Source organism: Sceloporus undulatus, chromosome 3 (genome assembly GCF_019175285.1).
Source record: "Sceloporus undulatus isolate JIND9_A2432 ecotype Alabama chromosome 3, SceUnd_v1.1, whole genome shotgun sequence".
NCBI classification, from domain to species: Eukaryota; Metazoa; Chordata; class Lepidosauria; order Squamata; family Phrynosomatidae; genus Sceloporus; species Sceloporus undulatus.
Window position 1 is genome coordinate 160,100,099 of NC_056524.1, and position 13,610 is coordinate 160,113,708.

The 13,610-nt window shown below is 38.5% G+C and overlaps 1 protein-coding gene across 1 annotated transcript in view; it reads right to left on the reverse strand.

Annotated features, from left to right (window-relative positions):
* Positions 1 to 13,610, reverse strand: part of PARG (poly(ADP-ribose) glycohydrolase) — an 81,010-nt gene that overhangs the window by 62,644 nt on the left and 4,756 nt on the right. Inside the window, exons 3-7 of the mRNA XM_042459661.1 lie at positions 12,285 to 13,265; positions 10,367 to 10,550; positions 9,241 to 9,363; positions 6,260 to 6,343; positions 2,356 to 2,430 (exon numbers count right to left, since the gene is read on the reverse strand). Coding sequence (XP_042315595.1) covers positions 2,356 to 2,430; positions 6,260 to 6,343; positions 9,241 to 9,363; positions 10,367 to 10,550; positions 12,285 to 13,265 — 1,447 coding nt within the window. The remainder of the gene's footprint in view (positions 1 to 2,355; positions 2,431 to 6,259; positions 6,344 to 9,240; positions 9,364 to 10,366; positions 10,551 to 12,284; positions 13,266 to 13,610) is intronic.

The following is a 13,610-nucleotide window of genomic DNA, read 5'->3' on the forward strand; positions in this document are numbered from 1 at the left end:
CTGATTTCCCCAACAATTAAAGTAATAGTCATATTAGGTGGGGACACTCCAATCCCCAACCTTTCTTGGGTAACATAGGCCTGTTACAGACTGTCAAAATAAAGCTGCTTCGGGTCTCTTTGGAGGTATGCTATTTAAATGATGCATGGGTCCTAAGAGTCCGGAGGTTGCGCCAAAGCCACACTCCAGTCCTAAGCACTGGAGTGCAGCTTTGGTGCAGCTTCCAAATTCTTAGGGTGCATGCATCATTTAAACAGCATACCTCCAAAGAGACCCAAAGCAGCTTTATTTTGGCAGTCTGTAACAGGCCATACTCTATATACTGATGCCCTGTCTTTAGCACCCCTTTCTCAAGCAGATTCATCTGACAGACATTTTTAATAACTGAGGCCTTTCAGATGCTATACATTTATTTTGCTAAGTCTGGTTCATGTTATTTAATCTATTGCTGTTGCTTGTTTGCTCTGCTGTATTACCATTAATTTAACTGGCTATTTCATCCTGGTTGTTTTAAAATGTTAGCTGCCATGGGATCTATCAGCTTATAAAGTTACATAAACAAACACACAAACTACTCAGGTATTTTGGAGGTTCGCCCTCCAATCGCGAGGGCTACAGGTTTCCTCAGGTCTTCTGAGCAAAAAGATATGGTTTTCCAAAGCTTCCACAGACCCTAGATTTTTTCAGCATGATCACAGTCATATAGATTCCTAGAATCCTTTCTCTGTTCAATTTTCTCTGCCATCAACTATACACTTGCTATTTATGATAATAGCAAGTGTATAGTTTCTGATCATTTCTAGCAACCTGTAAAGAAAAAATAAATAAATATACCAGTACTAAGTTGTTTTCCTTTCTCCATTTTCCTGCCAGTTCTCTTGTTGTGAACTAACCATTCTTCTGAGTAAAAAGAAGTCAATTCTGCACAAACATCTTGGTATAATAAGAGCAGAAGACAAATGAGTCAAAGCATTGGTTATTGCTGAAGCTCCTAGTATCAGTGGGATCAAACTCTGCTTTTCACTCCAGCTGGCATGTTCAGGTTAATCGGCAATCATCTCCATTTAGCCCCCAAGGAATCTCCATTTCCATTCAATAGCTGGCACCCTCTGGAACCACAATGCTTTTCAAGCAGCTGCCTTTGTAATTAACAGAATACTTCAAAGCTTTTCCATTACTTAACCCTACAGCTGACTTTTACGCGTAAGGTTATTGCTCTCTAAAAATGTGTTTGCAGAGTCAACATTGTTTTTCAAGGAGCAAAAGCAGAACTATTCCAAAGCAGTCAGATAGTCACTGGGGAGGCTTTATATGTGCATGCATGCATGTCCATAAAAGATGGTTAAACAGATTGCCCCACATTTTCTGCTAGCTTTCAAACATTCAAGTAATGTCATATCTAAAAGAACGCTTTGGTAGAGCTCCAATTTATATTGCTTATTGTTCCATTTGTGTGAACCTTTAACTTCCAATGTACTGTAAGACAAGTCCCTTTGAGTTACCTTTCAATTTATAGTGACTTCATTAATTTCATAGGAATTTTTTTAAAAAGATAATGAATATTCAGAGGTCGTTTGCCACTGCCTTCTGCTGAAATGGAACTTGTAGCACTGGGTGCTACCTAGAAATCTCTCTTCCAAGTACTAACCAGGCCTGGCCTTGCTTGGCTTCCTAGATAAAATGGAATAGGGTTCTAAAAACCTAAGAAATATTTTTGTCTTTGAATAAATCAGAAATTATGGCCTGTTACAGACAGCCAAAATAAAGCTGCTTCGAGTCACAGTGGAGGTATGGTGTTTCAATGATGCATGTGTCCTAAGAGTCCAGAAGCCACAGCAAAGCCACGCTCCAGTCCTTAGGGCTGGAGTGTGGCTTTGGTGCAACTTGCAGTCCTTTCTATCCTTCTCAATTGCCCCCCCCCCCACTACTGTTATCTTTCTTGGATCTACATATTGTTGTTGGTTTTGCTTTCTTTCTTAACAACCCAGAATCATAAGCTAAGAATAAAGCCTTTCTTATGTTTCTGGTTCATTAGCACAAATCAGAGATCTTTGTTTAGATGTAACAACAAACAAACCCCATACTGAGACTTCATTTGTTTTGCAATAGGAGCCATCCAGGAAAAATTCAGCAGTGTGCACCAGTACATTTCCTTATTCCTGCTGATCTTAAGAACACAGCTAAACCTGTCCAATGAGTTTCTTCTATCGATAATTATTATTTTGCGAAAGCTGCACTAAGAGCACTGGGCTAATCACAGCTTAAAAGTAGTGTAAAGTGATGAAGAAAAAGTCTGGAAGTGATGACTTGACAAAACACAAATGGAAGTACTGTAACTGCAAGTTTTTTTGTTACCTTATCGCAGAAGTCAGTAAGGGCTGTGAAGTCCCATTTCTTGGCATATGCAACATTGTATCTGAGAACAGCCTCCTATCAAAAGAAAAATGGCAAAAATCTGAGCGATGGAAGGATTTGGTTTCTGAGGAAGCAGCACCCTCTGCTGTTACAAGACTATTTAACAAAAAATGTAGTGCTGAACTATCTCAAAAACTATCGCACCACAGGAAAGAAGGATAAAATTTTAACAGACTTTTGGAAAGGATTCAGTTACTAGACATATCTCAAAAACTATCTTACCACAGGAAAAGAGAGAGATCAATTTTTAATAGATTTTTGGAAAGGACTCAGTTAATAGGCATACACATTCAATAGACACCTGGAAATGATGCAATGAACCTAGAACAATGTGAAGTCGAAGGCTTTCATGGCTGGCATCCATAGTTTTTTGTGGGTTTTTCGGGCTATGTGGCCAAGTTCTAGAAGAGTTTATTCCTGATGTTTCGCCAGCATCTGTGGCTGGCATCTTCAGAGAAGATTTCTTTGAAGATGCCAGCCACAGATGCTGGAGAAACATCAGGAAGAAATTCTTCTAGAACATGGCCACAAAGCGCGAACCCCTCCCAAAAAACTATGAACCTAGAACATTTCCTGCCCTCAGCAAAAATTTCCTATAGTAATTTCCTAGTAGATGCTAATTCTATCCTGGAAGAAAGGCGGGATATATATTCAATACATAAAATAAATCTTATCAATACTATTTGTAGAATTTTAATTTCCTTGACTTACAGAAAACAGGCTTCTATTTCCTCAAAACAAGAAGATTTTTTTAAAAAATCAAATTGCATAGGCTCTATTTATCAAAACCTACATACACTTCATGTCATTAAATTAATAAAGTCAATGATTTTGGAACTCTTTAGTCCAGTTATTTCAATCGCGTTAATTTGATATAGGCATTTTTTTTAAAATTCTGATTTCACAAAATCGTTCATATTCTTATACAAATTCTTGTTACCACAAGAAATCTAGAATCACATACCTTATACAGGCATGCTGCTATTTCCATTCTAAAACCTTTCCTTACCCTCAACCCTCAATACTCTTTAAACTCCATTAACTTCAAAATGCCATCTGGGGATCTAGTATGAGAGCTTCCCAAACAGGAAATGTTGCCAACCTGCATAAGCCATTTTCCCACCCATATTTAGCCTTTGAGAAAATTGTGCCAAGCTCACATCTGCGCTTCATTACTTCTTTCTACCTAAATTCAACCTACCACTACAGGACAAAATCCAATGTACCACTTTAGAAAAACATTGTTCAAGTGGATTTCCACTAGATTTTTGAGTTGTTTAAGGAGCAGTATATGTTTGTACTGGAAGACTATGTTTGTTCCATAATCCTGAAGCTACATGAGAATTTGAGTGCATTTTCTGTGTCTATTCATTAGTTAGAAAGAAGAGAAAGGATATTGCTTTAAAACTACACAAACATGTACTACATTGAAAAATTCTCTTGACCACTGGGCTTTCGTTAGCACTATAACCTCTGCTAGTAGAATCAAAGCCTGGATACTGGTCTCTTTTTTTTAAAAAAAAAAATATACCTTGCTTTCTTGCACCGAATCTAAACCAGTAGCCCTATCTCTCAAGCACTGTTCTCCTGAGCCTCTGAGACTCCTATCAGGGGTTAAGAACTGGAGGAAGTTCAAGCCAGGTTATTATAATCACAACCCAGATGCCTTTTTGGATGAAAGAATAGATTATCAGATAGCCAGTCTGGTATCACCATCTGCTACACAGCTCCACGATTTTCAGCTCTCCCACAATTTGGGCAATGCATCACAGTAAGTGGCCCCCACATTAGCTTTCTGCAACAACATACTTGTTCCTTGAACATGGGCTGGTTTGCTACCATTGGGCCCAAGCAAGTAGTATCTAATTAATCTAACAGCCAGCTGAGGCTGGTAGAGTGCACCTTCCCCACAGCCACACACTGAAATTGGTTCATAGCTGAATGGTGAAGTTAGTTTGCACATCCCACTTCTACAGCCAACTTAATACTCTTTGCAATTAAGCAACTCATTCTAGAATTTTGAATTTCAAGACAAATTTGGTGAGTCAAGAAGGGGCTTCTCAAAAAACTGTGGGAGAAAAAACAAAAAATAAGAAAACAAGTGCTTAGACAACTGATGGGAAACTATGTGGGAAGCGATAGACAATGTTTTGCTCCCTTGACCACTCCCTTTCACCAATGCTTCCTAGCCCACTCACCACTTGGGGCTAATCTGGGGTCTCAGAAAGATAATTTAGAGGGATCTGGGTGGTAGTGAAGTTAATCGGCCATGTCTGAAATCCATTTAGAAAAAAAATTAACTACAAAAATAATCCAACATTTTAAAGAATAAAATAAAATTTGGGGTGAGGAAATGGTGCACTTTGAGATACTACTTGGGGGCTGCTGGGGCCCCATGTAACTCAGGGTTCCATTTTCCCAATCCTTGGCTTGCAGGCACATTTTACCCAATTAAATTCCTTCATTTCACCAAAGCAAGAAAACTAAGGGGCAAAGCAGACAGCACTTTAGGAGCAGCCTCTGGCCGTGATCACAACAGAACTGCAGCAACCACATGGCCTACTTGTCCCCTCAGAATAATTAAGACTTTTAAATCCTATATTTTACCCATCTAATATGACTGACAGAAATACCGCTGTCTAGACAACTATGTAAATGCATAGATATACTTTTAAAATGTCCTTTTATAATTTAATATAAAATATTAATTTGGTAATATCCTTAATTCTCAGTGTTGACCAGAGAGCACAAAATACAGTGCACCTGCATCATACGTGGGCGCGCTATACACAGCTTTGAGCATACACTCAAAGCTGGGAGGGAGCGTGCTGGGCACAAGGGGTGGCGCGTCCCATTCACATGAATGGGGTGCATGCGCCACCGCATGCACAAGCCCACTTCATGCGAATGGGGCTCAAGCATGCACAAAATTTGGCTTACGTTGGGGGGGATCCGGAATGGTTCCCCCGCATAAGCCAAGGGTGCACTGTAATTGATCTGTTTAGGGCTTTGCCTGCCATAAAGTATGTGATAGACAGAATAGCACATTTTAGTGGGAGACAATTTTGAGTGAGAACCAAGTCTGTCAGTCTGTTACATAAACTTTGTCAGGCACAATGGAAAAGGAAGCTGAAAATCTATATTTAAATTTAATAGGATGAAGACTCTTTCACAAAGTTATCCAATAAAACAGATATAGTCATCCTATTCTATACAGATCATTCTCAAAGTACAACACAGTAACAATTAAATATGCCATTTTTCATGCAGTGCAATGCAAAATTGAAGGATGCTAATTTAACTGCAAGCTGTGTGATCTTTGATCTGAGTTCCACCTTTAGATCAACAGCTGCTTCCAGAAATTGTATCAACATAAAGTCAACTAGTTACATCTACAGATGAAGCTTCTCAGTTTTTATGTTCATTTTGTGTCCAGTGAAACCAACCACAATGTTGGTAAGCCTCCTCAAACATCTTAAAACAAATCAGAAAATATCACTTCTATTGAAGAGAAGTGCAATACTCCAAGTTACAAACCATATTTAATGTTTTTTAAAACAAAACATTGCTATATATTGGAAGTGTGTGAATAAACAAACCAAGCCAACTTTTTAGTCGAATTAGTTTCTACAGGCGTGGTGAAACTCAGCATGAGCGGTGCCTCCCTCAGGGACACATAGTCCCCAAATGTCCCATTCCCAAAGACAGCATTAAAAGGTTAGTTAAAACTGCTGATCTCTTGTAAGACACAAATGTGGCATTCTGTGCTGGCCATACACTCCTGCAAAACCATGAAATGAAAAGCAAGTAATTCCTAGAAGACAGCAGTGTTTAATAGGCTTACCTTCAAATCACGGGAACTGGTGAATTTCTTAAGCAAAGAAGTCTGGATTAATTCCCATCGGCTCCCAGCAGTCCTGTCACCATTCTTTAAAAGTACAAAGAAACAAATTATTATATTTAAAATACAAAAAAATTAGCTAAGCAAATTGCATTCAGCCACACAGACACAGTCTCGGAACATTTAAATAAAGAACTAAAATACAATTTACCACTTTCTTTTAACTGTGCTGTTACAAATGGAGAAAAAAAGAGAAACAGTCTCAGGGGTTCATAAACTGAAACCAGACTTGGTACCCGACATTACTTTTACTAATTAGTGGGAATACACCATAAGTATCTCTAACACAGGCAGAGTGCCTTACCCTCCTCACTGAGGAAGTACAACCTACTGCTTCCCTCACAGAATTAAGGTTTTACAGAATATGGTCCCTCAAATCCTGAGTTCTTGGCATGATTCTTCCCAGAAATTAAACACTGCCCCCAAAGCAAGTGCATTTCCCAAATTTTATTTATTTTCCCCCCATGTATTTCTAAGCCAGTTTTAAAGCCAGGCCTTCACAATGGAACATCACCCAAATCATGGACATGTACAGTAGACATATAAAATACATTTTAAATAAGTTTTATTAAATGAAAGCTGCAATTAAAACAAAACAAAAACAGGTTTAACAGCCTGTGCTGAAGGCACCTAGAAGATCGGACTCAGAAGGGAGTTCCATAAGAGTAAGGCCACTGTTTGAAAGGACTTGCTTCATTGCTAGTTAATCTAATCTAGTTTATTGATAGACATACAAGAAGGATCTCCAATTAAGATCTTAAAAAGTATGGATGGCATCATATGGAAGCAGACATAACCCAGTGACAAGTCATTTAGGGCAGATGAGGAAACCTACTGATCCACCAACAGCTAATATTGATATTTAGAGGCATTACAGCAGAATTCCTCTTGCTTGAGGCAGAGAGGAACATAATCTTCATGCCTGCTATGAGTTTCCAAAAGGCAGCTGTCTTTTCAATACTACAATCACAGAATCATAGAATCATAGAGTTCAGAAAGCTGAAATAGGTGGAATAACTACAGTTTGCCCATCATATCTACAGGGTTCCATTCTGGACTCCCCCGAGAATGACAAATTTTCAAGTCCCATCCACCATTGAGGAGAATGGGGCAGAGTCATTTCTGCGAAGAGTTGACTGTAAATGGGCTTTAGTCTGATTTAGAAAAGCAATTTTATATGGTTTTTTAACTATTCATCTTTTTTTTAAAAAAAAAACAGCAAAACTTTTGAAATTCTTACATTGTACAAAATTGTGCAATATATAGTGGCATCACTGAGGTTGGTGTAACTCAGAGCGGTGTCAAACCCCCCCCCCCATGACTTCCTCCCATGTCATACCATACAGAATCCTCAATAATGTTTTTTATATTAATGTTATTCATAAATTGTAATTCCTGTATATCGGTACACTCGTCCCTCTGCATTCGCTGGGATTAGGGGCACAGGACCCCCGTGAATGTGGAAAAACTGCAAATAACAAAAACACTATGTTTTTACCTGAGAGAACACCTCTCTAGGAATGTCTAGGTCCTCCAGTACAACTCTGTGGTCAACATCTGCCAGACACTGACCACAGAATTGTGCTGGAGGAGCTACAAATGCCTAGTGCAGTGTTCTCTCTAGGAATCTCTAGGTCTTTCAATGTGACTTTTGGCTAAAGTTGACCACAGAGTTGCACTGGAAGACCTATCGGTAGATATTTCTAGAGAGAACTTATCAATAAAGTCATTGAATAATCAAATCCACAAAAGTCAAAGCCGCAAATGTGGAGGGATGAGTGTAAATATAATGGTAATAGTTGTTCCATAAACAACTAGCAAAATCAGAAGTATAGCTTTAAATTACAAATATCATATGCAGAGCCTAAATGAAAATTTGGTAAAATGTGATGTTTTAAAGAAAATTTAAACAGAATAAATTTTTATTTTTTTAAATTCTTTTAAATTTAAACCTATTACATTTTAAACCTAGGGCCTTTCCTTTTTCTTTCTACTGAGGCTTGCCCCATTCACACCATCTATTCAGCATTTTAAAGGGGCACAGGTGAATGCTACAGCCGATTTCTGCCAAAAGGCACATGTGTGTAAGCACTGGTGTCATTCATCTTAGGGTGTCACCTGGTGTGGCCTGCACACCCTAGTGATTTCTCTGGCAATATAAGTTAAGCCAATCAACAATACAACTTCATAAATATAAATTAAGCCAATCAACAATACTACTTCAAATTCTACTATAGCTCCAAGTGCCTGGTTAACAATGTTTAGCATGAAAGGGTAATTATTTAGCTCAAGACAGTCATTTGCTGCCCTCCTGAGATTGAGCAATTTGAAACTACATGCTTTCAGTGCTGCTAGAAATGTAGTAGTAACCTTCATAAAGCAAATCAGCACAGCACAAAATAAGAGAAATTCAAGGTAATTTCATCCTCACAACTTACTATAAGCACTTCCAATGCTAAGTAGTCATATTTTAAAAAATATGACTACTTAGAAAGCATGGTAAAACCTTCTAATTTAGGCTACAGCAGCCTTTCTCAAATAGTGGGGAGGGCCCCCCCGGGGGGAGTGCGAGGCTCCGTAAAGGGGGGCGCGAGGCTCTGTTATGCAGAGGTGTACTTATAACAATTTTATAGACAAATGATACTATTTACAGTCGCGCGGGGGGCGCGAAATGTTTTCTTCTTCCTAGGGGGGGCATGACAGAAAATAATTGAGAAGCACTGGGCTACAGGCAGGGAAATGAGCTGCCATACATATTTCTTCATATATACTCTCAATTAATATCATAGGCCAGTATATCAGATGCTATCAGGAACAAATATCAAATATTTGCAAATGCAAATTTAGGGAACATTTCAGAAGACTGGTAGACTCATGAATCTGACATGAGGGCCAAGGGGAAAATATGTAATCATTTGTTTTACCTCATCTTCTATAGGGTATAAATTTTGTTCTGAACAAGGCATTTTGACATGTTTATTGTCCCATGTATCTTTATAATGAGTTGGGAAAGGTTTAGGCACTTCTCCTTCCTTCAGAAGATCTACCTGCAACAGAGAAAACAGCTAAAGTTACTGGTGCTTAAGTGAATCACATTCATCTATCACTAAGCAGGCTTAGTTAAATGAATGTTTGTCTAAATTCATTTAATTCATCTTTTTAACAGATCAACAGACAAATGGTTCAATGATAAACAAGATTTTATTCTCAACTAGCATCCTTTCTCCTGTTTTCATCACCTGCCTCTTAAACATCTTCTTTTTGATATGCATGCTGTTTGTAACAAGGCTTTAGCCTCACAGAGAAGTGCATTAAAGGGAAAGTGACCACATCACCTTTAATTTACAAGTTGTGGATTTCAGAAAGAAGCACTTTGAACAGAATTAACTTAAGTTAATAATTAATAAGTTACAGAACTAAAAAATTGCATTTTAGTGAATGTGTTGAAAATACAACGTCACTCCCCCCTCTCTTTTTTTTTCCTTTTTAGAGTACAACTAGTATTCAAGAAGAGGATGGTCTCAACAATTTCTAAGCCTGACATTTTCCTGTTGTAAATTGCTCTTCTTGGGACTTCCATCCCTGGACCCTGTCTCACAGCTGGTTTAAATTATTTGCAAAGGCGCAACATTTCAAATTTCATGGTGAAAGATCTGCATATGACATGAAACTTGCAGCAGAAAAGCAATGGGAAAGTGATAAACTGAAAGAGGGCTTGGGAATCATACAAAAGGTGAGTTAGCTGGATGGTTGATTTGCAGGGGAAAAACCAGAGGTGAGGAAGCCTGAAGTGCCTCCCTTTTTGTGTTCTAAGTCCCCCCTTCTGAAAAAACGTTTAACAAAAACAGGGCCAGGGGCTTCATTTGTATCTGAGGGCAATCTGTATATCCCCAAATTTTACTCTTCTAAATTCTAAGCCCTTCTTTTCTCAATTTGTGGCAATCTAAGACTCTAAAAAATCTGCTGAAACGCCATAATGAAATAATGAGGAGAATAATATCAGTCCTGCCTCGGTTTGCAAGGATATGTTTTGTTAAGCAACTTTCATACTCGGATTGTTACTGTATGATTGGCAGAGGGCCTCAAATGAGGAAGACGAGTCCCACACATTGGCATTCTTCTCATCTCTTCAATAGGTGTCCCAAACCATTTTTTATTAGTTGGAAGTGGAGGAAGTGTGTACTTAGGGATCTTCCTTCCCGGTCGATTGGGCTTTAATTCACTTTGTTCATTCCTGTCATTAAAAATAAAACAAAATTAATACCTTAGATACATTTCTCTGGTTGGCTAGAGATATCAAGGGCAAAAGCATATCATTCTTTTCATCGGTCTTTTAAATAATATGACAAAATAGCAGAACAATCTAATACCATATAAACAAGCCTGGTGATTTTAATTATCTAATAGAAACCATTTCCATCTCTCCCACTCTGCAAAAATGCTGGAACAATTAGGCAGAAGAAATGAATCTCTTCTTAAAAGCATTTACACTTAACATCTTACATATGCTTACACAAGGAGGTGCAGTACACAGTAATGTATACTTTGGTATTCCAAGTCACAAGAAATTCATAGCTACATGTACTGTACGGATTTTCCTTCCTGAAGAGAACTGTGTTTGAGGTGATATTAAATAATATGAACGCTTATTTATCTTTGTGTTTGGTCAGTAATGGGTACTTCACAAATTCAAACAATCATTTGATGTTCCAAAGAAAATAGTGTGGAGTAGAGGCCAAGGAGATGTTATAGGCCTGAGATCCTAAATGTTCACTTGCTATTTGAAAACAGTGCCCAGATCATCTGTTAAAGTGAGCTCCCACAGTTATGCTGTAAGTTACAGAAAGACGTATGAAAATCCATTATTGAAAGAAAGTATATGCTGATCTTCAGCAGACTGCTTGCACAACCAAACAATTAGTATTGAAAATAGCAATAAAGTCCAGCTGAAAGGCCAAAAAGGAATTATTTAAAGCCAAGGAGCAAACATCCTGGTAGGGATGGGAAAGGAAAAAGGACTTCACTAATGCTAAAAAGGCAAAAGGACTGGGAACACAAAAACTCCAAGAAGTGCACTGCTGATGTAGATTACTATAACTGAAAAAGTCTTTTCTCTGCTGACGACCTGCCCAACCTCTGAAGGACAGTACAGTCAAATAAGAATTTCTAATGATGAATACAGAAGTTAATGAGGCTCACACAGAACACAATCCTTTAGATGTCTCTTTCTTAAGCCACTTAAGGCTTCTAATGGTGGGCATCAGCACTATTAATTGTGCCACAAACTGAAACGGCAGTCAGCTGAATAATTTAAGACATGGTATGATATGAGCCCTGTAATTGCTCTCAGTGAACAACCTAGTCATTTAAAAGTTTCTGAACAGTCTTCAATGGCATTCTATGGGAAATGTTCCTCAGTAGCCTAACTTGGAGTATACAGGGCAAAGTTATCTGTGCAGGAGAGTTTACAATTGACACACAAGTCTATCTACGTAGAAAGCAGTGGGAGCTAGGGAAACTACATGGATCTCCCGTGAAAAGCTGTACCAAAAAGCCCTTTCAAACTGCAGTTCTGATTGTTAAAGGGAAATACACATTTATTTAGAACAAGTTGAACAGCACTCCCTGATCAGATGTACCACCCATGACCAGTGTTTCTACTGTGTCAGGCTGATATTTCAGCTTACTGACTGTCATCTGATCCATTATTCATTCAAAACACTGTTTCAGCCCTTCCATTGCCCATACTGTCTATCATCTATGGGTTTTGCCCCTCAGATTACTTATCAGGGAATCAGTAAATCCACACTGAACCACACATCTTTTAATATCAAACACCCATTTCTCATAGATCTGCTTATCTCTCCTACATCTGCTTATCACAGAGCCAAATTCAAAATATACTTGAAGTGCAAATTGAATATAATTGTAGGGATAGAAGTAATGAGAATAAGAAAAAGATTATTACCTTTTCTCCTCTGCCCTTGGAACCCTGATGAAATGGGCAGTAATTTTAGACTCCTTCTTCCCACAATGTTTGGCACCTTTGCATTCTAATGACACAACAGGAGGAACCCCAGATGACTCAGTGTGTGTTTCTTCCTGTTTCAGGGGATGATCAGTCCCTTCCAAGTGGAGGCTAAATCGAGCACCTTCACCTCTTTGGGAAGCAAAGTGTGACTTTCTAGAATCCAAGTCAGCATCTGCTCTTTGAAATCGTGAAGATTTGCTAGGTGTTTTTGACACATCAATATCGTCTTGGTCCTCAAGAAGTGGACTGCTTTCTTCATCAGCCTCTGAGCCCTGACAACTGTTTTTGGAATTATCTACATCCATTGGTGACTCAGGTTCACTCTCTTTATCAAAAGAAGGAGACTGTCCTAAGAATGCTTGATTTCTGTTCTGAGAAACATACAAATCAGATGAACATGCATCATAGCCTGCATCTGAAAGCGGGCTCTCAGGAACCACATCTACCTCACCTGGTTCAACATTTATACAGGACACATGCTCTGAGTTGCAGTTCTTAAATGACTGTGGATTTTGCAAAGTCACTTGCTTTTCTGTATTGCACCCTTTTGAAGGCGGTTTCATATCTGTCACCTTCACAGGACTACCTGATGAAAGCTTCCTATGAGAGTACTTTTCCTGATTTTCGTTGCAAGCATGATGAGCTTGACCATCAGTTTTGTGCATTTGGTTCATGTTTGCATTTTTCAACTGGCCTCCATCCTGGGTGCTTTTCATATGTTCTGCTTCTGAAGGATGATCTCTATGAGTGCCCTCAGCTTCCCATTTATGAAGGGCACCAGTCTGAGGCAAGGCAGATAATCCTGAACAGCCCTGCTCAACATCTTCATTCTTTTTCACCTCGTGTTCAAAAACATTGTCTTTCTTAACAAATGTCATTTTGAGATCTGCTTCCATGCAGCTAGTTTTACTTTGCAAGCTGTGCAAGGAGAATACAACAATGATTATAGTAAATCAAATTTTATTCCAAGAACATAAAGCCTAAAATGATATCCATCTTTGTACAAATTAAATTATCTAAAATTTTCCAGAAGCTTTATGCTTGCAGTATTATTTTCATTTTTAAGAGTATGTCATTTTCATCAAATTATTTCTGAGTGCAAAGAAACCTAAAGGCTTCTAGATCTAGTTCTGGATCACAATCCCATATTTTGGATGAACAGAAATACTGACTTTATTCCAAGTATGCAATTTGCAACTTGCCTGGGAGGAGAATAAATTACTATCAAGGAGGATGCAAATGGGGAACTGCAGCTCCACCTAC